General features: G+C 46.6%; 1 protein-coding gene across 26 annotated transcripts in view; it reads right to left on the reverse strand.

The window, feature by feature from the left end:
• Positions 1-24,910, reverse strand: part of PTPRS (protein tyrosine phosphatase receptor type S) — a 568,002-nt gene that overhangs the window by 237,048 nt on the left and 306,044 nt on the right. For all 26 annotated transcript variants that reach the window (XM_029614603.1, XM_029614614.1, XM_029614622.1 and 23 more), the window contains exons 3-5: positions 20,570-20,736; positions 1,738-1,883; positions 277-418 (exon numbers count right to left, since the gene is read on the reverse strand). In XM_029614603.1, coding sequence (XP_029470463.1) covers positions 277-418; positions 1,738-1,883; positions 20,570-20,657 — 376 coding nt within the window. In that variant the 5' untranslated portion in view covers positions 20,658-20,736. The remainder of the gene's footprint in view (positions 1-276; positions 419-1,737; positions 1,884-20,569; positions 20,737-24,910) is intronic.

The following is a 24,910-nucleotide window of genomic DNA, read 5'->3' on the forward strand; positions in this document are numbered from 1 at the left end:
GTTCCTTCCCCCTCCATCTCACCCTCCATGTCCTTGTCTTGCCCTCTCGCACAACTGACGCCTTGTCCTCTTCCCTGCTTTCTTGTGGCCCAGTCCTGCAAAATTCTCCTTCCTCAGCTTCTTGCCTGACTTTTCCTTCTCGGTCCTGCTTTCTACCTTCCATTTCACTTCATCCCCCTTTCCTCCCTCCCTTCTCTTTCCTTGGGTCTCCTCCTCCCTCCCTTCAGTTCCTCCCGCTCCTCATTCTGCACCAAAAAAGGAGGAAACAGCTTTTACCTCGCAGGACGCTGAGTTTGGCACTGACGGTGACCTCGCCATGGGCATTCTGAGCAACACATTCGTACACGTTCTCGTCTCTCGGAGCTCGTAGGGGCTGGATTCGAAGTACTGCTCCCGCACTCTCGTCAAACTCAATTGTCTGGAGGGACACAGCAGAGGGGGGTGTAGATGGGGGCAGGGGGGGCGGAGAGAGAAAGATGTACTGAAGGCATCTGAATCAGTTCCTGGCACAAAGAAAAGCAGTTGTGTGCCCCTCTCCCCCATCTACATCAGTCTAGAATGCCTGTCCTTCCAGCAACAAAGCAGCATAACATCGGTAGGTAACAGAATCATAACAGAGAATGTCACAGGAAACATAAAAGACAGGGGGAGTAATTTGCAAAGGTGTTTGTGCAGGTAAAATGGTGCTTTAACCACAGAAGTGGCCTGTTAAAAGCTGCCCACTCAATATGCAGGTAAAACTTACTCACATATGACCTGCATGCGCCAAAGGTTAACCAAATTGAGTGGAGGCGTTCCTGGGGAGGGGGGGGGGGGGGAGAGGGGGTGTTGGACTTGCGCACATACTTTTGGATTTTCAAAAGCATGTGCATAAAATTTCCTGACAAACTAATTTTTCCATACATTGTAGCAGGTGCAGTTTATGCACAGGTCGTTTGGGTGGGATAATTATCCATGCGAACATCTGCGCACGGAACTTTGCATGGTAAACTGATGTAACTGATGCACATTTTTGCTGATTTTATTATGTGGGCTGTTACAAAATGAACCCACTCCCCCCCCAATTTGGCTTATAGGAAGGCAACAACTGATCTATCAGACAACAGTCAGCAGGATACACAACACACATTTTTCCTGTTTAGTTTTAATTTCAAGCTGTGTGCAAACACAGGATGACATTTCAGTTTTAAGGTATGCAAATTACTGATAACACGTGGACTCACTTAGAATGCCCTAATAACTTCTGCAGGTCATATATTACTTATCTTGTCAGTCCCTTACAAATTAAAAAAACAAACAAACAAAAAAAAAAACCACTTCTATCCCCTTCTGCCCTTGGCACTTTTGGGCTCACTGGCAGCACTGCTTGCTGCCATGTGAAACACGTGTGTCAGACTCCTGAGCCAGACTTCCACTCCCTGGGCACTATTCACAGTCTCCTGGGAAGGAAGTCCCAGACACTGAACAGTTGTGACACCTGGTGTCCAGATTTAGGGCATAAGATTGCAGGGTTCTGGAAAGAGCCCTGGTTTATGGCCCCCAGTCCAGGTCAGCCCACGCTAAGACTGGTAAGTTAAGGGGAGGGGGATATAAAATAGGATAAACAGATCCTGGGTAGTTACAATTAAAGCCATAGTGCTGGATCCCAGTCCTTGTTCCAAACGAACTGGAAGACCAAAAGGAAGTGGAGGAAACTTCCAAGCCAAAACAAAAGGGAACAAAAAAAAGTGCTCCTACCTCGAACCTCTGCGAGTTCACCTTTTTTCCTCTCTTGTTCCAGGTTACCCGTGGCTTGGGGTCTCCAGTTGCTTGACACACAAAGGAAGCCACCCCGCCTGACACCCCAATTTGGTCTGCTGGCTTCTTAATGAATTCAGGAAGGCCTGTGAAAGAAAAAAAAAAACTTAAGAGCAGAAACAGATGGTGAGGTAAGGAATCAAGTCACCTCTGGGTATGGGTGTGCTTGTGGGGAGAGGATCAGGTTAAGTATTTTACTGAGCTACAAGGAAAAACATGAGCCTGCATTTCTGTGGAATCAAAATACTAATGGATAAAATATACAAAATATTTAATATTAGTTTATTGACTTAATCTCGCCAAACTGATCTCGGGAGGCAGCGGAATATAATCAATTTTTAAATAAATAAAAAGAAAATAAGTAAACAGTAATTTTTGATGTATTATGCATGATTTTATTTTTGGTTCACTTTTATTTGTTATTCTAGTGTTTTATGTGAATTGTAATATGCATAAAAGCTTTACATTTTTATTATGGGATGTGAATACTGTAATCCACCTTAACGTGTTGGAGGTGGCAGAATATAAAAATGTTCAAATAAATACATAAATAAATAAAATCAAAGGGGCCGATTTTAAATATTGCATGCGCGCACAAGGGGGTGCACACACATGTGCACCTTGCACGCGCCGAGCCCCGATGGCTTTCCCCGTTCCCTCAAGGCCGCTCCGAAATCGGAGCGGCCTTGGAGGGGACTTTTTTTTTGGCCCTCCCCCACCTTTCCCTATCTAACCCACCCCCCAGCCCTAACTAAATTCCCCTCCCACCTTTGTTTCAAAAGTTACGCCTGCCCAAGGCAGGCGTAACTTGCGCACATCAGCCAGCTGCCGGCGCTCAAACCTCTGGCACGGCCACTGTGCCAGAGGACTCAGGAATGCCCTGGCCGCGCCCCCGGACCGCCCATTTTTGAAAGCCCTGGGATATGCGCGCCGCCAAGCCTTTGCAAAATAGGCTTGGCGCGCGCAGGGGTAGGTTTTCGGGGGTTACGCGTGTATCTTACACCCGTAACCCTTTGAAAATCTACCCCACAGTGATGTACAAACAAAAGAATTACACACCCAATAAAATACATAAAACAGATGCAGCAATAAACATCCTCCAGGAATAAAATAAAAAACCAAAGGGGCCGATGAAAAACCATGCGCTCAGCCAAGTGCACTGTTTAACCCGCAGTCCACAGCCCCTTATGATTTAAGGGGATTAGTGCGTCCAAAACCCCGCAAAACTAATAGTGCTCATCACATGCAAATGTATGTTGATGAGACTATTAGTTATTCTCCTCAAATCTAAAAAAAAAAAAAAAAAGTGCACCTGACCCGCACATTTTTTCGCTCAGAAATTAATGTCCGCCCAGAGCAGGCATTAATTTCTCAGCAGTTCAAAAAAGTGTATAGAAAATCAGAAAATACTACTTTTCTGTACATCCTCTGACTTAATATCATGGCGATATTAAGTCAGAGGAACCAAAAGGTGAAAAAAAAATTTTTTTTTTAAAGTGCCGGTGGTCAGGTTAGCAAAACGGACGCTCAATTAACAAATGTCCATTTTCCTAACCTGTGGCTGTGTACCGGTTAGGAAAATGGATGTTCGAAAAATTAAGCATCCGTTTTCCTAACCCTCTGACAGCCACCTCTCCTGGGCGCCCATTGCCAAGGATGTGCTAGGATTTGTCCCTAGCACCTCCTTGGCAGCGCAACCCCTCATTTACATATTGCATCGCGTACCCAGGAGAGGTGCCTGGGCGCATGTTAGGAAAGCAGGCGCTCGACACTGAGTGCCCACTTACCGGCCTCATTTATTGCATCGGCCCCAAAGATTGTGGCTCCTATTTTGTTTGTTTTTGACTGGCAACAGTGTGAAGGATTTCAAAAGGGCGTGGGATAAACACTGTGGATCCATAAAGTCTTGAGGATGTGAATGAAATGAAATGAAGAGAAGAGGCATGGGGGTGGCTTACGGGAATGACGGCTACTACCCTTATTCAATAAACATACACACGGTTAATGCGACTCCAACATTGCTCTATGCTTCAACGGCAAGAGGAAATGTGGGAAAAAGGATCTGCATTCACAAATAAGCATGGGAGTAGCTTGCTTGTTACGGCGGTTACTACCCCAAACCAAATTATTTATTTATTTATTTACTTTTATATACCGGTGTTCGATTTTACATATCACATCGGTTTACATTTAAACAAAATTTGCAGGAACTTATGCGTTACCTTTGTCAAATACATTAAACATTTAAATATGGGGATTGTTAACAAGGGATATAAAAGAACATGGGGAATGGCTAACACTACGGGATGCACGAAGGGATGCACAAAGGGGAGTGCCCCTTTGTCGTGCCCCTTCAGCGCGCGACGCCTGGTGTTCTGGCGCCGTTTAACGTCCGTCACAGTCCTCAGTGACATCAGAGGGGGGGGCGGGTCTCTCAATCGAGGATCACACACCGCCCCTCCCCTCTCAGTTCCAGATGGAAATTAGCCTGATACTTCACTTTCAATGCATATCCAAGCAGCTCTCTGCTTCAATGGCAGGGGGGGGAATGAACAACAGAGGATTTATATTCAAACAACCAACAAGGACTAAATTGCACAGGCTGGAAAAACAAATAAGCGTGGGAGTAGCTTGCTTGTTACAGCAGTTACTACCCCGAACCAATCAAGCCTGATACTTCACTTTGAATACTTATACAGTGCAGCTCACTGCTTCAACGGCAGGGGGAATGAAGAAAAGAGGATTTACATTCAGACAACAACCAACAAGAACTAAATTGCACAGGCAGGGCAAACAAATAAGCGTGGGAGTAGCTTGCTTATTGCGGCGGTTACTACCCCTAACCAATTAGGCTTGATACTTCACACTGATGCAGCTCCAGCACTGCTCTCTACATCAATTGGCGGGGGTGGAAGGAAATTAGAACCAAAAAGTTACCAATAAGGGCCCTGATCTCAGTGGTCAGAATAACAGATAAGTATGAGAAAAATAAGTATGAAAGCTTGCTGGGCAGACTAGATAGGCCATTTGGTCTTCTTCTGCCATCATTTCTATGTTTCTATATTATGTTTCTATCAGGGTTGGTGGTGGGAGAAGGAGGAACGGTATTTTTCTTTAGGTAGCACTGAGGTTTTAACAATACCATATTTACAGAAACCACTCTCTCCTCTCTCCCCGCCCCCACCCCCCAAAATAACCAACGGGCTGATACAGTAAAGTCTGCGGGAAAGCGGGCGAACGCCCGCTCTCCTGTGCGTGCGATTCAGTATGCAAATTAGACCCGGCGGTAACAACAGGCAAAAGGAGGTGCTAGGGACACTAGCTCGTTCCTAGCGCCTCCTTTTGGACTGGAGCGGCGGCTGTCAGCGGGTTTGACAGCCGACGCTCAATTTTGACGGCATCGGTTCTCGAGCCCGCTGACAGCCACGGGTTCAGAAACCGGACGCTGGAAAAATTGAGCGTCCGGTTTTCAACCCGCGAGCCGACTTCAAATTTATTATTTTTTTTTTTACTTTTGGTAACTTTCGGAACCTCCGACTTAATATCGCCATGATATTAAGTCGGAGGGTGCACAGAAAAGCAGTTTTTACTGCTTTTCTGTGCACTTTCCCGGTGCCCGAAGCAAAATGTGCGGCTTGGCTGCACATTTTGTTTTCTGAATCGCGCGAGAATACCTAATAGGGCCATCAACATGCATTTGCATGTTGCGGGCACTATTAGGTTCAGGGGGTTGGACGCGTGTTTTCGGCCCCTTACTGAATAAGGGGTAACGCTAGCGCGTCGAAAACGCGCATCCAATAGAGGGTTAACAGTGCACTCTGTCGGAGCGCACTATACTGTATCGGCCCGCAAGCCAGCAAAGGCAACCAGGCTGCATTTGTTCTGACAGCCATGACAGTCCTGTAGGAAGCTGGATCCTTTGCAGGCTGGCTCACCTTCCACAGGACTAACGAAAAGGAGTCACCGTCAGGTGCTAACTTTCAGACCACTTTGCCCTGGGCATCTACGGAAGGAACCAGTGTGGCCTTCCTAGCCTCAAGTGCACATTCCCGTTGGGGGAAGTCTTACGTTAGCAGCATAAAAAAATGCCCAACCAGCAAAGAATCTAGGTTTCTTGTAGCAATTTTTACTATCTGTGACCCATCCCTGTTAAAAGCTCCCCTGTGCTTGTTATTGCATCTTTTGTGCATCAGCCAGCATCTTAAAAATGAGTCTATAATTTTTTATATACCCCGTGCGTGTAAGTGCAAATGTACATATGTAGGAACGACTGACTCCAGCACCCTTGCCACCATGGCAAATGCTTAATGTTCTTCATAAACCCTCCTGAAGAATCTTGTGATACAATACAGACAACATCAAAAGTGCAGCAGCTACTAACAAGGGGAAGGAAACCAAAAGGTATGGAGCCACAAGTCAACAGCCTACCATCTCATTTTTTAAATTTTACTTTTAAAGCAAGTTATTGACTACTTTTAACTCAAAAAAGTTGATTCAACAAACAGAAATTGGTCTACGTGGATGCCATCCATACTGAGGAGACAAACTCCTCTAACTAGAAAAACCATCAACGTGGGGTGCAGACACTGTCCCAAGCCCCCGCCAGCACATGAATCTTTCACGTGTACAGAGCATACGACTTTCATTTCAGTGCACGTCTGTTCCCGTCTGCACTCCCACATTCTCGAGCTTCAGACACGGACTGGAGATTTGGGAGTACACGTCCATAAACAACCGACTATTTATAATCTCCTGAATCACACCAGATCTGCAGCAACTCAAACTAAATTCCTAGCACCCCAAACACTACAGTGCCAACCCCACTCCTTGTCACCCTGAGATGTTATTTTGGTGCAGTTTTGATTTTTCTCACCTATCCCCACACATGCTGGTGCATGTTGCTCTCCAAAAATGTATCATGGGGTGGACTATGGAAGGGAGCGACAGAAGGGCTGAGAAAGAAAAAAAAAAAATAAGTCTGACAAAAAAAATAAGTCTGAACTAGACTGCCCTTTTGCAGCAACGTGGTCAACAGCACTGCAGATGGTGGGCCTGCTCTGGTACCTGTTTCTTACCTCCATGACTTCACAAGCCCTTGGATAACACCTGCTCTCTCTCTCTCCCCACCTCCCCACTGCTGGTAGGGTTCTCAGTTCTCGGAATTCACCGCTGCCTTTAGCTTGTTGCTTTGCTTTTTGCATCCCCTCCCTAAATGTCATTGTCTCAGTCTCCGCTGCAAAGAAGTAATCCATTTTATTTTTTTTAAATATTAATGCCATGGGCTAGGAGGGATGTCGTGGCTTCAGACTGCAATATGTTTCAGCAGAAATGTGTGTCTTGGGTGGGGGTGAGGTAGGAGAAGAGTGGGAAAGGAGAAAGCTACTGCTCAGAACACCAACGGCCCCTCACCTCCCTCTGGTACCATAGCGCTGATCATTTCTAAAGACCTGTGTAAGGATCCCTGTTCTCTCGCTGTCCTCTGATGGAAATCCATTTCTTTACTCCTAGTGTTCCCTCCTCACCCAGATCAGCCTGGAGAGCCCGATCCAGTCTAGGTTTTACCCCCCACTGCATGCACTGAGTTGCCGTTCCTAGTTTTTTGTTGTTTTTTTTTTTTTTTTTTTAATCAGACCTAAATTTCCATGCACATGATGAAGTAAAACCAGGACTGCATTAGCCTCTTCAGGCTGACTTGAGAAAGACGGCAACCCTAGATGCTCCTCTTCACTCTCATCAGCCACCCCCCTGCTCTCTCGTTTGTCTTATGCTAAAGGAACCAGCTGAATTTTTTTTCCCCATCAAGGACAGAGCCTAGAGGAGACGCCGAAGCTGAAGCAGTCAGGAAAACAGCACCTTATGAAGGCTTGGACCAATAGGTCGCCATAGTAACAGGCCTGCGTCACTCTTTCAAGCCTGGGCATTTTTTAAAATGAGTGAGAAAGGGGAGAGGGAGCGTGATCTCTCTGGTCTCCCTGCCAATGTTCCCTATGCTGTGTTTCTTTTCAAAATCTCTTTTTATTTTTTCACTAGGGTGAACAGGCATTTTCAAAGACATGAGATGCACTGCTTTACTGAAAGATGAGGAATATTTAACCACTCAACCTTGATCTCTCCCCCACCCAACTCCCTTAACTATTGCCCGCCTCCTCCATCTTCTATTGCCGCTCCCTTTCTCTCCTCCATCACCATCTCCTCTCCCACCTGCCTCTCCCCCTCAGGCCTCCATTACCTCTCTCTTCCCGTTGCTGTTCTCTTTGGTTCTGTTCCCCTCGATAGTATCTGGGCTGCAGAATGAGGCTCGTCAGAAGATGCAGAAGACTAGTAAAGCTTGGAAAACAGGATAGGGCAGGAGTATACTCGTGCTATAGGACGAGCTCATTTACACAAACTGTTGAACATTCACAAAGAATACTGGAGACTGCAAGGTTGTGTCAAGAAAACTCAGTTGACATGCACAAGGCCATTAAATTGGACTTGATTGCAGTTGTATGGGGCCGGCGATGGGGGACGAATACACCAGATTCCACTGCAATTTGGCAGACCAGTATCGGGAGGGGGGAATACACCAGACTCCATTGCATAATATGGGGCCAGGGATATGGGAGGAATAATGAGAATCCATTGTCGTGCACGGGGCAGCTATGGGAAGAGAATACACCATTGCAGTCTATGGGGCCAGTGATAAGGGGATAACACCAGATTCCACTGCAGTCTATGGGGCCAGTGATAGGGGATAACACCAGATTCCACTGCAGTCTATGGGGCCAGTGATAGGGGGATAACACCAGATTCCATTGCAGTCTATGGGGCCAGTGATAGGGGGATAACACCAGATTCCATTGCAGAATATGGGGCCAGTGATAGGGGGATAACACCAGATTCCATTGCAGAATATGGGGCCAGTGATAGGGGGATAACACCAGATTCCATTGCAGTCTATGGGGCCAGTGATAGGGGGATAACACCAGATTCCATTGCAGAATATGGGGCCAGTGATAGGGGGATAACACCAGATTCCATTGCAGTCTATGGGGCCAGTGATAGGGGATAACACCAGATTCCACTGCAGTCTATGGGGCCAGTGATAGGGGGATAACACCAGATTCCATTGCAGAATATGGGGCCAGTGATAGGGGGATAACACCAGATTCCATTGCAGTCTATGGGGCCAGTGATAGGGGATAACACCAGATTCCACTGCAGTCTATGGGGCCAGTGATAGGGGGATAACACCAGATTCCATTGCAGAATATGGGGCCAGTGATAGGGGGATAACACCAGATTCCATTGCAGAATATGGGGCCAGTGATAGGGGATAACACCAGATTCCATTGCAGTCTATGGGGCCAGTGATAGGGGGATAGCACCAGATTCCATTGCAGAATATGGGGCCAGTGATAGGGGGATAACACCAGATTCCATTGCAGAATATGGGGCCAGTGATAGGGGCATAACACCAGATTCCATTGCAGAATATGGGGCCAGTGATAGTGGGATAACACCAGATTCCATTGCAGTCTATGGGGCCAGTGATAGGGGGATAACACCAGATTCCATTGCAGAATATGGGGCCAGTGTTAGGGGGATAACACCAGATTCCATTGCAGTCTATGGGGCCAGTGATAGGGGGATAACACCAGATTCCATTGCAGAATATGGGGCCAGTGATAGGGGGATAACACCAGATTCCATTGCAGTCTATGGGGCCAGTGATAGGGGGATAACACCCGATTCCATTGCAGAATAAGGGGCCAGTGATAGGGGAGGAATAATGAGAATCCATTGTCGTGCACGGGGCAGCTATGGGAAGAGAATACACCATTGCAGTCTATGGGGCCAGTGATGGTGGGAATACGCAAGACTCCATGGCATTGTGCGGCACTAGGTGATAGGGGGGAGGACATGAGATTCCATTCCACAAATGCAGTGATGCAGTTAATGAGTGAGACTGCTTTCATATCAAGTCTGAGAGGAATGTTTCAAACTTGCCAATGCCCCAGCTCTCTCGTAGTTAACAAGAAACTCCTTAGCATTTGATCCAATTTATTATTCATGCTTTCCTAATTTTCTCGGTACAAAACTAGTCTCCATATGCCTGGTGACCCTGACCATTCGTCTATGAAGATATGAGAAGCCACCCTCCCTTTGTCTCAGGGTCCTTGCAATTTCTCCAAGTCTCCTGCCCTCTACTCCTTGCACGTTCTTTCCAGCGAGCAAAGCAAGATGATTTCCTACGCAGAGAAAAGACGGTCATTTTGAATCATTTATCAATCCTTTAAAAATAAAAATTAGGCACACGCTCCACTCATGATTTTCCCCAGTCTTGTCCCCCCCCCCCGCCAAATATCAATCACCATGCCAGACTTATTGTAAGGCAGGAATCCATCTTGGACTCAAGCACAACTTCACTCCTCCAGGAAAAGTGCTTCAGAACAATGGGCACCATGTCACGGAAAACAATTTAAGTCTTTCATGCAGCCGTCCCTACCCCCCAGCTACTGAGACTGCAGCCAGCCAGCAGACACTGCCCTCTTGTACACTGCAGCACTGAAGTAATGATAGCCAGTTGCTGAAATACATTAAAAAGTCCGAAAAAGTCAGTTGGCACCCTGACACAAACGTCCACGTTTCATTCCCTCCCACCCTGAACAATGTGCCCTGGATAATATTTGTGCAGGAATCCAGCATGGAAGGGGGGAAGAGCAAAGTTGAATTCTGTAATGTTTCGGGCAGGGAGGGAAAGGTAAAAAAGCAGATCTGCCCTCTTTTGGTATTAAACAGGACGACAAGGGTGGAAATGTCCCAAGGGGTGGACTGTCATGTTAAGTTTAACCATGAGAGCTGACTGCCACCTGGGGGGGGGAATTGATCCTATCCTCACTGTCAGCGTCACTGCAGGACACTCAGATTCTGCCCCCTCCTCCCACATAAGAAGTTTATCCTGCATTCAGACAGGTTCCAATGTTTGGCTGGGGTGGAGGGAAGAGTGGCCATGTACTTGCTCTGCTCTGCAACACATGAATCACCGAGTGCAGTGCATGTCAACGGGGCAGGGGATCCTTGCAACATGTCCCTCATCCCCACCACACTTTCTCCAACGTGCATCATAATATAGATTTTGAAAAGTCAGTGGGCTCTAGGCAGAGGTCAACTCAGGCCCTTTCCAGCTAGGACTGCTAGAGTCCAGGGGGATGAGGCTGAAGATCTAAGAGGAAATCTTTAAGATTATGTAGTTAGGAGGGGTGGCGGGGGGAGAATGGGGAGATTTGTTCAGCAATGAAAAACTTCTGCAGAACTGAAAGCCAGGGAAGCCCCATTAACCTTCAAAAATTATTAGACAAATAACAGATTGGGCTTTAAACCCAGGCAGCTGGAGTAAAAATTGCAGAGGTTGACGATGCGAGGGACAAAATACCAGGCAAGGCCTGACTGGAATACAGGTGCTGAGAGCTGGGGGGGTATTGTGGGCACTGGTGGGGAAGAAGGTGGTGGGGACAGTGGGCTAATTCCTTTCTTCAGCTAGTTAAGAGTGGAAAACCTTCTGACAGAGGTAGCGCCTCTGAATCTGCCTCTTGAAAGCTGCTGTCAGGCCCAGGACTGAAAGGGAGGACGATTTCTATTTCTAGACCTTTAACACCCCATTTCAAAATTTCCTCCCTAGTTTCAGTCCTGAAAGCGGCGAATTATTTCAAGCTGTTTCCAGCTTAAGATGCCCTATATATTGTAGATAAATGAGTATATGTGTGAGAGAGAGGAGGAGGAAGGCAGGTAAACAAAGTGAGAGGGAAAAAGTAAAGACATAGGGTAAGAATGGGATCCCACCAGGTACTTGTGGATTGGCTACTGTTGGAAACAGGATGCTGGGCTTGATGGACCCTCAGTCTGACCCGGTATGGCAAATCTTATTTTCTTAATGACGAGGTCCATATTCAAACACCACTTAGATGGATAATGTAATAGTTATCCACCTAAATGGCTTGCTCGGCTAAATTCTCGAACTTTGCCGGGTAAATTGAGGACATTCTGGGGATGGGCGGGAGGGGATTAACCGGCTAACTCCAATATTCAAAGTTAGCCGGTTAACTTATCCGGCAAACTCTGCTCGGGCTGAAGGGCTGTCCTAAAGTTAGCCAGTCATACATAACTTTAAGATAAACTCGGGCCGATACAGTAAAGCGCGGCCGCAGTTACCCCGTTTCTAACCCGCTGTTTACTCACAATTTGGCCGCGTAAGTCCAACCCGCGATTCACTATCCCTTTTAACCCATCCTTACCCTTCTTTAAATCAACGGGTAACCCTTTCCGCCCGCGGCATGTATATGATATGTAAACGAGTGAATTAGCTATTCCCTCCCATTCAGTAACATGCGCCCCGACTATCGCCTTTTTAACCTGCAGTTTAACCGCGTCTTTAACCTGCTAAATTACCGCCTACCCTTACCCCTGCGTTAGAGGCAGGGGTAAGGGTAGGCGGCAAACTTTCCCCCAGCCCCCGCTCACCTGCCCTGGCCGCCGGTCTCCGGGGCAGCCCCAGTCCTCTCTCCCCTCCTCGCGAAGCAAGGCGAAGGGCGAAAAGCGACTCGACATGCTATTAAAATATTGTAAATAAAGTGTAACAAAAGTTAACTTACTTTTTCTTACAGTCCTCTCTGCCCTCCTCCGGAGGCGCGCACCGCGGCTCCCCTGCCTCCCGGGGGCAGCCGGCGGCGAAAGCTGCTTCCAGTGGCCCCCGCCGGCGAAGATGGATGAACGCACGGCCGCTCGTCAGCAGAGGCGCATGAACGGGCGTGCGCGACATCACGGCGTACGTTCATACGCTTTCGCTGACTTGGGCGCCCGTCAATTTGGGTGCTCAAGCTAGCGAAAGCGTATGAACGCCTATTCAGTAAAATGGATTGCGCTCATGGACGCGCGTTGGACGCGGCTTGCATTTGCATGCCATTTAAATACAGTATCGAGCGTTAGGTGATCCGAACTGTGCGTGCGGCAAACGTGGGTGCGCCGGGCACTAACGCAGCTCTTTCTACCGCCCCTTACTGTATCGGCCCGACTATTAGACACAGTGGCTGAACACGGACCCTGATATGAGTTACATTAGTAGAGCATGGAAAAAGAAGACAGATAGTGAGAGAGAGAAATACAATAGTACAGAAAGAGGAGACAGGTGGCACAAAATGGAACAAGGGGCACAGCAATCTGGGCAAGAGGCAGCAGAAGAGTGAGAGAGGGAACATAAGAACATAAGAAATTGCCATGCTGGGTCAGACCAAGGGTCCATCAAGCCCAGCATCCTGTTTCCAACAGAGGCCAAACCAGGCCACAAGAACCTGGCAATTACCTAAACACTAAGAAGATCCCATGCTACTGATGCAATTAATAGCAGTGGCTATTCCCTAAATCAACTTGATTAATAGCCGTTAATGGACGTCTCCTCCAAGAACGTATCCAAACCTTTTTTGAACCCAGCTACACTAACTGCACTAACCACATCCTCTGGCAACAAATTCCAGAGCTTTATTGTGCGTTGAATGAAAAATTTTCTGATTAGTCCCACTGAATATACTTGCTTAAAATTATCCGGCTACATATAGCCAGATAACCCTAACCCTGACCAGCCATTGGTTGAATATGACCGATTAGGCCTAAAGTTATCTGGCCTCATGTGGCCAGATAACTAGCTACTTACCCAGATATCTTCAGAGTCTTAAAAATAAAAAAAATAAAAAAACAAGTCATGGATCTCCTAGCTCAATGCCCACCCCCACTACCTCATGCCTCTAACCCCTCCCCCTGCACCATCCTAAACCTAAAAACAATCTTTTAAACTTACACAACAAGATCGCCACCAGCCTGGGCCTCTCCCCTCCTTCCCTCTCTGCTAAAAAATCTTTAAATTTGTCTCTTCTCCTTCCTTCCACAGTCACCTCCCTCCCCCACCCACCCAAGGCTGACACCCTCCCACCTACCCGTTACATTCAAATGTGGTCCCATTGACCTTGCGGGGATCGGAATGAAAGATAAGAAGAGATCAGAAGGGGAAGCGAGGGGCAGACACAGGAAAGCAGGCAGAAGCAGGCATGTGAGCAACGACCAGGGAAATAATTTACATGGCTGCATTAGGAACCTAAGGAGTCTTTTAAGCAAGGTTGGGGGGAAAAAAAGAGAAACACGTCCTTGCGAGACGTTCAGTAGGACCCAAAAGATTTCCGCAGCAGCTTTTCCCTGCTCCTTCCTGCAGACGGTCTCATTTCCCAAGGTTTATGGCTACAGAATATGAAGCCTCTTTCACACTGCAGCAAAAATAAAATTAAAAGGAGTGCTTTTGACAGAACGAACAAAAACAGAGTGAATTATATTCAATTTTTCTGTCAGTAACCGCTTCCAACATAGCCATCTTCTCATCATAAAAAGTCCATTAGCAGTAATTGGGGAGGCAAGCAGTGTGCAGAGCCCACTGGTGAAACACAAGCAGCCTATTCTACTGAGCTGGCCCTTTCTGGGAAGGCGGACAGGATAATTGCAGACCACAACTGGAGCCACTTCCTCTTACTGTCAAAATGCTTCTCTTCAGTGGCCCAGGAGAGGCAGTGCACAGGGACCCAAAGGCACTCTGTTACAAGGGAGAGTGTCCCCTACTGTCATCGGTCAAAGAAATGGTTGCTCTCAGGCAAGCTGCACACGCTGGCTTCAAGGTCTGTGCCCAATGTACCAGGGAATATCTGTGACCATTAAATAAAGTCAGCACCTGGAGACACTTAGAAGGGCATTCCAGTGGCAAGGGAATCTGAAACTTTGAGCCTCTGGGGCTCCCTACCTTCACTGTGACGCTTACCTACTAACAAAGAACAGTCTCGGTTTGACCCCCTCCAACCCCACATTATAGAACCCTAGTTCCAGTTTCTCTGTGCAAGGCAGGGATGAAAGTTCACAGATGTGACTGGAGGTAGAAACCAGGAATGGTCCTTTACAACACGAAGCTTGCTGGCATGTGACAAGTTCTCCATGTGGTTAGGAACCAGATGCTGTGATCCCAGTGATCACCTCCCTCCACCTCCCCCACTTCCCTCCAAATGCCCATTGACAAAAAAAAAACAAAACAAACAGCAAGGAAGATCCATCGTCGTGTGAGCTGGCGTCATGGGAAGGAGCTATGACGGGTGGCCTGACCTCCACAGGACATCTCTGCAGCAGAAGGGGAGGCAAGCTGACGGGCCCCAGCTACATCCCACGGCTTCTCCGGTCACCAAGCCTCCTCTCTCCCCATCTCTGCGTGCAACGCAACAAATCTCACAAGCCGAGCCAGAACCTAAGGCCCTGCTTGTATTCAGCCCTGACTACGTTTCAGGGTCATGTCAAAATTACACTGCTAAAATCAGGGGAGCAGCCGAGAGCTCTGTGCGCCTCCTGATCAAGAACAACACAATCTCTCTCTCCTAATTCCCTGCTGAATGGTTCATTATAAAAGGGGGGGTGGGGGGGAATGAACCTTTAACTGATGTGTCTGCCCTTAGCAGCTTCCCGAATGAGGGAGGAATTGATGAACAGAAAGCAGATCCTCGAAAGCAGCTGGATAAATTTAATTATTTAGGATTCTTGGAATATTTGCCTCCAAGTTTCTAGATGTCACCCTCGAATATCTAACGCCATAATGAACGTCTAGATAAGAGAATGTTTTTTTTTAATTTCATCTTTTCTTTTTTATTACAAAAATAACCCAAGATTTTTCTGAGGCTGTACACAAAATAAATTTAAAAATAAATAAAAAGTCTACTTACTTTCATTAATTATGCAGAAAATTCAATGAGCCTCTCCCTCTAGATGAACTTAAAATGAGGAAACCCTCTCAGAATGGGAGAAATTACTCCCCAAGGCGACTGAAATTTCTCTTGCAACTTCAAAGGACAATAAATAATTCAGATCACTCTCGCCATATCCAAGGAGTGCTCGCTCTCTCTCTCTCGCTCTCTCTGTCTCTCTCAATGCTACTGAGTTTATTAATGGTTTAGGGGACTTTGGATAAAAACTTTACATAACCAGAGATTCTTTGTCACTTGGCTGAAGCAGCTAAACAGGCTTCTTGGACAAAAGATCACGCTGGAAAGCTAGGGCCTTACTACCACCCAGGACCACTTGGCTAATACTCCCTGCCACATCAAAGGCCACCCGACCAGCGCTTCTGCTCTATTCTAGTACACCAATTTCTACAGAGCATCTATTTGCATTCCTGGGAACTTTTGATTTCCTGTCACCCTGAGATCGTTTATCTCACACATTAGCATACTCACATGTTCACTCACACTCTCATACACACACACATATATACTCATTCTCACACACGCACACTTTTCTTCACTCATACACATGCACACTCACTCTTCTCCCTTTACCACATACACACACACACTCATTCACTTCTCTCCCTCTTCCACACATATGCACTCTCATACATGTACATGCATACTCATTCTCTCTTCTCACCTTGATCCTGATTTAGTCACAGGAGCCGCCTCTTTCCTCAGGCTCACGAGACAAATGTGCCACTTCCTCCTCTTCTGCAGCGTCAGGCCCTCACTGCCCTTGTTTCATTTCCTGTGCGCGGCTCAACGCTGCTGCTCTTCCTGCGGCTGCAGTTTCTTTTTCCTTGCAGGGGAGGGGGAGAGGCGGGGGCAATGCTCCTGCTCGTCTTGCTCCTCCTGCGCAGGCCCACACTTTTCATCATCCTTCTGCAGCACAGGTGCCACTGCTGATGGTCCTCTTCCTTCGGGCCTGTGCTCCTCCAGCCGGTTTTTCTTCTGGCCTTATGCAGCAGGGGACCTGGAGTTTTCGGCAATTCGTTCAGAATTATGGAGTCTCCAGACCAAATCAAGAGAGTTCCCATGTATGTCTATTTGGTCATATGGGAGATGGCACTTTTACACTCGGAGTTGTGACAGAATGTGGAATTTTTTTTTTCCTGTTTCCATGGCCCACTCCAAGTCTGGAACCAGCACTTTCCAAAAAAGCAAAATGTTGGAACTGGCACTTTTTCCAGTCCACAGTATGTGGTTTCCAAGCATGGACATGCTCCAGACATTACCCCCCAAATTAACAATGTAAAGACAGCTGACAATCACATACTTAAAAATATATATATATCCATATGCACACACACATCCCTCTAGCTATCTGCATTAGTTTGGCACATCCCCTCAAATCAACTTCACGACCACACTAAGGAGTTGCTCCTGAATGAGGAGAGAGGATGAGTGTGTGTTCACCTTACATCCTGCCCCCCCTCCTCCAATATAAAACAGAAGGACATCAACAGTAAATTTCCACACCTCACTCAAACACACAGGCAACATCTACAACAGAATATCTCTGGCTCCCTTCCCATTCCACTTTATCCATGGGATTCGCAGGAAGAAACCACCAGCCAGTGATTAAAGAAACAGAAAACATGATTTGCTGGTGAAATATTGGACAGTTTCTTACCGCAAAAAAGCATACTTCATAGATTCATTACTTCTGAGAGGGGGAGGAAGAAAGATTGGCATGAGGGTAACAATAAATCAACACTGAGCACATTTCCTGAAAACCTTTCATTTAGTGCTGGCCGGTTTCTGGAGTCAGCCAGCTTGCCACAGGAATTCTGCAATTCAGCGACCTCTGTGTTGTCCTATTCTACTCATGGACTCAGAGCTCTCCACATCTGGCCCGTCAACCTCTGCACTTCTCTCAGCCACCTCTGTACTCTACCTGTGGACTCAACCCTCTCAAGCTGTTTCATCAACTTCTGCTCCTCTCTCAGCCACCTCCGCACCCTACCCATGGAGTCAAATCCCTCCTGTAAGGAAGTGTTTTTAAGCCCAGTCCTCCTTAAGAGTTCACGCAGCAAGGGATTCTAGGTCAGAGAGGTTCCCTTCAGGTGGGTATAAGAGAACAGGGCCCAAAGGGGTTAGAAGGGTCCCTGGAGGAAGAAGGAAGCCTTGAGAAAGAGAACTGTACTGAACAATAAATTACACTGTCACATTTGGTTGTTGAACTGCATAGATTAGCAAAGTTGTTTTGGCTGTTACTTTTTACAAATAAAGAGATTAATAAAGATTTTGCCAGAGTCCAGACTGAAATCTCTTCTCTGGCTACCCTCGCAATGTTCGGTACCACATATGGTGGCAGGAATGGGACTCCTGTTTTAAGTAAGGAACCCAGACAGGAGTCCAGTCACAGAAGAAGGAAGAGGTTTTTTATCCTCTTTTCCTGGGGCCTAACTGCAGGGGAAACACGGGACTTCGGTGTATCAGGCCAAGGGGGCTAGCCCCACCTGAAGCAGCTAGGAAATTAATCAGTAAGGGCCGGACAGGCCAGAAATGTAGCTTGGGGTTTTTTTGTTTTGTTTTCCTGTATCTATCCAGTCTCCCTGGAGATTCACTAGGTTACGGCTTGTGCATGTGGAAGAGCAGCTGATACATAGCCTGACAGAGGGCCAGCTGCAGCTTCAGAAATTTGCTCAAAGTTCGCACGAACAGTTCACCCAGCAGTAAAGGGTGCTGGTGCAGATTGTTTAAGCCATGCAAGCTACCAAGACCCAGGAAAATCCATTACCTCCCATCCTGTTTAAGGTGAAGGCAGGGGAGGACCTGGAGGTTTTCCTGAAAACCTTTGAAAGGATCGTCCACATGATGGGTTGGCCAGAAGCCAACTAGAACACACATCTGGCAAACTTGCTCACTAGCAAATGCCAAGCAGCATTTCAAGCAGCCAATCCAGATGAAAGGGCCACCTATGCGGAAGTCAAGACCGCCCATCCTACAAAAGGCTGGGTATACCTCAGAAACCTGTTCCGTCAACTGGAAGAGGCCGGATGGAAGTGGCTGCAGCTGGAGGCAAAGAACCCTTGAGGTGGCCAGGCAGGTGTTTCTGGAATAGTTCCTAGATGGGCTTGACTGGCCCATGCAGAACTGGATCTGCCGCCTAGTCCTTCTATTATTTGAAAGTGTAAATAACCGATTCACATCTACTCGTTCAAGACCTCTCATGATCATAAAGGCCTCTATCATATCCCCCCTCAGCTGTCTCTTCTCCAAGCTGAACAGCCCTAACCTCTTCAGTCTTTCCTCATAGGGGAGCTGTTCCATCCCCTTTATCATTTTGGTTGCCCTTCTCTGTACCTTCTCCATCGCAACTATATCTTTTTTGAGATGCGGCGACCAGAATTGTACACAGTATTAAAGGTGCGGTCTCACCATGGAGCGATAGAGGCATTATGACATTTTCTGATTTATTAACCATTCCCTTCCTAATAATTCCTAACATTCTTAATGTCCTTACAAAAGATACAGGAACAGAGTACTTCAGGTTGGGTCTCACTAGTTATCTCCCTTTTCCTACTGATGACCAAGTGTGGTATTAGGATAAGTGTGCCACCCCGCAAGAACCTAAGACTCCCTTGTCCTGAGGGACTTCCCTCTTCATCATCCTCTAGCTCTCTCTTTCAGTGATTGTTTTCTTCTCCTTATTCTAATTGAAGAAAAAAAAAAAAAGGTTTTAAATAAATAAATAAAAATTAAATGACATCGCTTGATCCATATGTCTGCAAGGTTGCCACCGCAGCTTTTTTTTTTTTTTAAATTTAATCAGGCATTAGAGGAAGGTGACTCTAAGCCTTAATTTATCGTCCTTCAGTGGAAGAGGGGAGTGCAAGTGCATCGCCAGGATTCTCAGCAATGGCAGAGCCCAAGCTGCTACCGGAGAAATGAGTTATGGAGACACACCAACACCTATTAGCGACTGGGATGGCCGAAGGTTTCCGGAGAGTGCGGAACGAGGGCAAGAAGACATACAAACAGGAACAAAAGGGAAGGCAGGCAGGCAGGCAATAAATATCCCATCTGTCCCTATTTAATCAGAATCCACCTTAAATTCGTAAGTACTGAAAACCACAGTATATCTGAATGTGATCTTCCACTTAACGTCTTTAGTGTGGCCTCTTTATTTGTACTCCTCTTCGTCCTGCTTTCAGACAGCTATCCTGTCATCTCTTAACATCACCGCCCACACACATGCCAAGTACTGCAGTAATATTCTGCCGCCAGAAAAAACAAGGTTATTTCTCTGCAACTTACTCCCAAACTCAGTTTCTCAGCCAGCCATTCAACAATCACCTTTAACAGCAATGTGGGGTTTAGTCTTTCTCCCCAGCCCCAGAGGCCACAAATACTTGAAAAGAATGTGCAGTACTATCCAATCAAATGGCGGAGGAGCCCATGAGCTTAACCAAGTCCATTAACCACTGGACTGTCAAACCAGTGGAACGCTGTCAGAGGTCAAATCTGAGGAAGGGACCTATGTGGTCTGGAATATCATGGATGTTGTCTTTATATAATTCTGATCTGTCGGCCCAACCTGCCAAGATCCCCCTTCTATAATAAAATTTAAGACAGACTGTACCTTTCCAGATTTCCTGCCTTTCAAATGATTTTCAGTGTTGGAAAATGCCTGATAGCAACGTACAAAACTCCTTTTATACTGAGAAATTTCTGGACAGCACAAAGCTGTCCAGTCTGAATATTTAAAACAATCAACTGTTGTCACAAAAGCCAATATCAAGGCAGATTACCCTTCACCTTGAAATCTGAATGCCTGCAATAAGTGACATACAGTTAAGTCTGCTTTTACCATGGCATTTTCAGCACAGTTGAGTAAAAAGGTTGCACAAGTAGGGGGTGAACAATGCTGCACACTGACCGTAGGCAAAGTAAACCAAACTTTGAAAAACAAAAAGGCTACTTACTTTCAGCACTGCAATCCACCAGAAGCAAGAGGAAAAGGGTCACAAGAGAGAAGAGAGATGCCATTCCCGAACTGCAGGGGCTCAGCATCCTGTGCACCGATCTCCGATCTCAGCCAGGCCTCCGTTCAGAAAGACCCACCGAGCAATGGAACTGGCAGTTTCAGTGTCTGCAGAGACAAAAAAAAAACAGAGTGTGAAACATCACGACCAAACAAGCAATGCTGTAGATGTCGAGCGCTTAGGCCTTCTTACAACAAAAAGCTATTCTCTTAAAAAAAAAGAAAAAAAAAAACAACCAGCACAAGATATCATCACCTGCAGTGAATTCCATTTTCTCCAGAACTAATGCAGCTCCCTCAAATTTGTTACCCAAACCAACAAAAACATTAAAAATTATGACTGATGTACATCTCAATCTGCAGTACAAAGGTCTCCCTGCTCGCAGGAGCAGTCTTAAACCACTTATCAGGTATATTGTTGGGAGAGCAAATACTAGACCAGAATATCATTGCTCCCTGGAATGGACTGTTGTCATATTTTTTGAGACAGACTGTCACTTCATATTTCTGACTCTCCCATCATAAAAATTAACCAAAATTCAATGCATTCGAAGGCTGAAAGTTTTTGAAAGAGGTATTTTGACATTGTCAACTTAAATAGTTCCTTAGGGCAAGGGGCGAGCACAATTTTTTGAGCCGCAGCCCCCCTTCCATTCATGTGATTGGTTGGGCCCCCCCCCCCAAGATGGGTTACTATATAATGTATATGTACACACATACATGAAGGGTATTCGCCAGGCAGCCACACTGCCAACAGTGGCTAAAAGCTCTCATTCTGTAGCTCTTCGTTGTTGAAAGGTGTAAGCTCACATAATACACATGGGAGCAGAGAGGCAGACACCCCTTACCCAGACCCATACAGGGACCCCCATCCCCAGACAGACACGGAGAAACAAGGACACTCCACAGAGAAACAGACACCCAACAACCATATGAGGCAAACATACCACAGCTAGACAGAAAAATACAGACACACCACAGAGAGACGGACAGAGGCACAGCAATGACACACACCACAGACAGGCCACATCACACACAGGGACACCACACACACATACACACACACACATCACAATGCTAAGGGCTAGAAAAACATTTTTTAAAATGTATGAGACAACCAAAATGTGTTAGGAGCTAAGAAACTCCATCTCACCTCGCCCATGTTTTTTCTTTGCTTTTTTACTGTTTTCACTATTTTTCCAATTTGTTTGAGTTTTGTATTAGTTTGCTCATCTTTTTTATTTTCTGATTTGATTCTTTAACTTATTTTATACTTTTTTTGCCTTTATTCTTCCCTCCCACGCCTCCTCCTCCTCTCCCCTCCACCTCAGTTTCCATTTCTAGCCTCTTCGCCCATTCCCCTCCCCTGTATCACTTCTTTTTTCCCTGGTGTGCAGCAGTTGTGACCTCTCTCAGGGTAGGGACCAGGCAGCAGCAGGAACTCTTCCCAGGATGGGGCAGTGGCCATTCCCAGGTCCAGTTCTGCTACAGCACAAGCAGCTCCTCTCCCTGGCCCATGTCCAAGCCGTGACATGCTTATAATGTCACTATGTTCTGGGCTTGCAGTGCTTCCATGGCACTAAGACTTCACAGCGTAGACGTTTTCTCTTCCTTGATTGGGTTGCCAGTGGGCGCCCCTTCAAGACTGTTCTTGAAGGGGCCCCCCACTTTGCTCACCCCTGCCATGCACCATTCAACAAGAGAACATAACTAAATGTCATCCCTGCCTGCAAAATGTCCCACAAAACTGCATGTTAGCAACCACCAAACTGCTGCAAATTCTGCCCCCACCCTTGCACAACCACCACACATAGATAAACGCACAAATCTTTTCTGTACGCAGCAGAGGATGAGGTACAAAGCAATCTCAGACATCAACCCATGAACTGCTGCAAAGGATGGCAGATCTACTTTCCGGCTTGCCAGCTGCACACCAAGCTACCTGCACAAATGGTTGTAGAGATTTTCCTTCTAGAAATGGCAGTTGCCAGCTCCAAGGACTAAAGAGGCAACTGCAGTTTTTGAGGTGTCTGTTGTGAGCACGGACAAACGGGCGCTCGAAAGCATGAGCCCCTGGGCCGCGATGTGACCGACACAACCCTGGGGCTGGCCGTGGTCCACTCTGCTGGCGTGCGAACGCATCCGGGCACAGGTTGGCTGAAACAGGCAACTCTCTTGACTTAGAAACAGGAACATTTGACTTAGAACAGGAACACTTGGACATCTAACACGCTCCAGGAACTAAAGACTACACGAAACAGGAAGCATTGAAGGACCAGCAACCACAGGACATCTGGAGATATCGTGAAGGCCTGGAGTAAAGACTGAAGAGCCCTTTTATAGGGCTGGCTGGAGATGACTTCATCGGGAGGCGCCGTGGTAGGCCCTTTAAATTCGGGGCTATGGCACACATGCACGCCTAAGGAGAATGCCGGCAGGAGCAGAAATGGAAGTCAGTGTCCCACAGGCCGCGAAAATCATGGCAGCATCGATGGTGCTCCTTCGCCTCATGGATCATAGATGCAGGATCCAGCCGGCATTGGGAGCCGGTGGCGTCAAGGCCGTTCAGGAACTAAAGGTGGCATCCGGGCTGCGAAGAACACAGCAGTGTCGCCGGCACAGGCAGAGTCGGGAGGTGAGTGAGGCTGCTCGTGGGGCCCTCCCACAAGTGGAATCGCAACAATGACTACTCCATGAGACAGATATTCATGCAATAAGAATGTGGATAATTTTGGCCCATTACCAATTCAAATTGCCATCTCGTATTCCAGAGTGTGATCTCAGTAATCATAATCAGCAAAACTAATCATGCACCATGACTCCACTGGACCATAACTTGTTACCTCTTCAAACTCCCACCCTCCCTTCAATCTCGACTTACGGCCCCCATCTGTTGGCACACCATGAAGAGAAGCACTGGGGACAGCTAGTGGGGGAATTACCACATAAGGGGCCGTGGTACTTGGATCTCTGCATGGGAATGAATGTTGCATGCGGTGGTTAAGGGTGCAGGGATGGTTGTTGGAAGCTACCTAGAAAAAACAAAATCACAGAGGGGGCATGCACAGCACTCTCGTGACGTGAGCACATCTAGAAAGCAAGGTAAAGCATGCAGATCACATTCCAGGAGAGGTACAATGAAGTCCAAATGGAAGCTTTGTTAGCATCCTCAGTCTCGTGTACCCGGGGGAAGATGAACATTCCGTTTTCCAAGCAACGTGCTCACCTCAAGTTTTCAGCTGAACTTCACACTAGCAAGAAGCTTCATATCATTTGGGCTTTAATACTTGAGACCCAACATAAACCCCCCAACAATTTAAGCTATCATTTGCATCTGATATGAGCAAAGAGCATTGAGGATCTGCTTCATTTATCAAAAAGGGGAAAAAATTCCAGAACAAAATACAGCTTACTACAAGGTTCTTTATATTTGTTTAGGATGGTTTTTTTGGGAGGGAGGGGTTTTATATATGGAGGCCAATTTTCAAAGTTATTGAAGCAGGTAAATTGACCAAGCTAAAAACTGCCATCCTCAATAGCAGCTAAAAAGTACAGTGGGAACATTTTAGCTGGATTAAAAAATAGTACTTACAATGCCGGGGATGGGGTGGTGAGTGAGTAGGTCAGGACAGGAAAACAGTACACGTACTTGTTGTTTATAAAACTATGTGCACTAACTACCTGGAGATTAATATCCTTATTCAATAAACATACACACGGTTAATGCGATTCCAACATTGCTCTATGCTTCAACGGCAAGAGGAAATGTGGAAAAATGGATTTGCATCCACATAAAAGCAAGGGAGTAGCTTGCTTGTTACGGCGGTTACTACCCCAAACCAAATAAGCCTGATACTTCACTTTCAATGCATATCCAGCATAGCTCTCTGCATCAACGGCAGGGGGGAATGAAGAAAAGATGGTTTACATTCAGACACCTACCAACAAGGACTGAATTGCACAGGGAGTAGCTTGCTTTTTATGGCGGTTACTACCCCAAACCAATTAGCTAGATACTTCACTTAGATGCAGCTCCAGCACTGCTATCTACGATGGCGGGGGTGGAAGGGAAATAGAACCAAAAAAGTTATTTAAAGAGACAAGAGTAACAGAAAAGTATGAAAAAAAAAATAAGTTTGAAAGCTTGCTGGGCAGACTGGATGGACCGTTTGGTCTTCTTCTGCCGTCATTTCTATGTTTCTATATTTTACCCCGCCCCCACTGCCCACACAAGTGGCAGGAACAAAGTACGCAGGTGCCTGTAGAATGCACACTTTCCGCC

The sequence above is a fragment of the Rhinatrema bivittatum genome, chromosome 8, assembly GCF_901001135.1.
Source record: "Rhinatrema bivittatum chromosome 8, aRhiBiv1.1, whole genome shotgun sequence".
Classification (NCBI taxonomy): Eukaryota; Metazoa; Chordata; class Amphibia; order Gymnophiona; family Rhinatrematidae; genus Rhinatrema; species Rhinatrema bivittatum.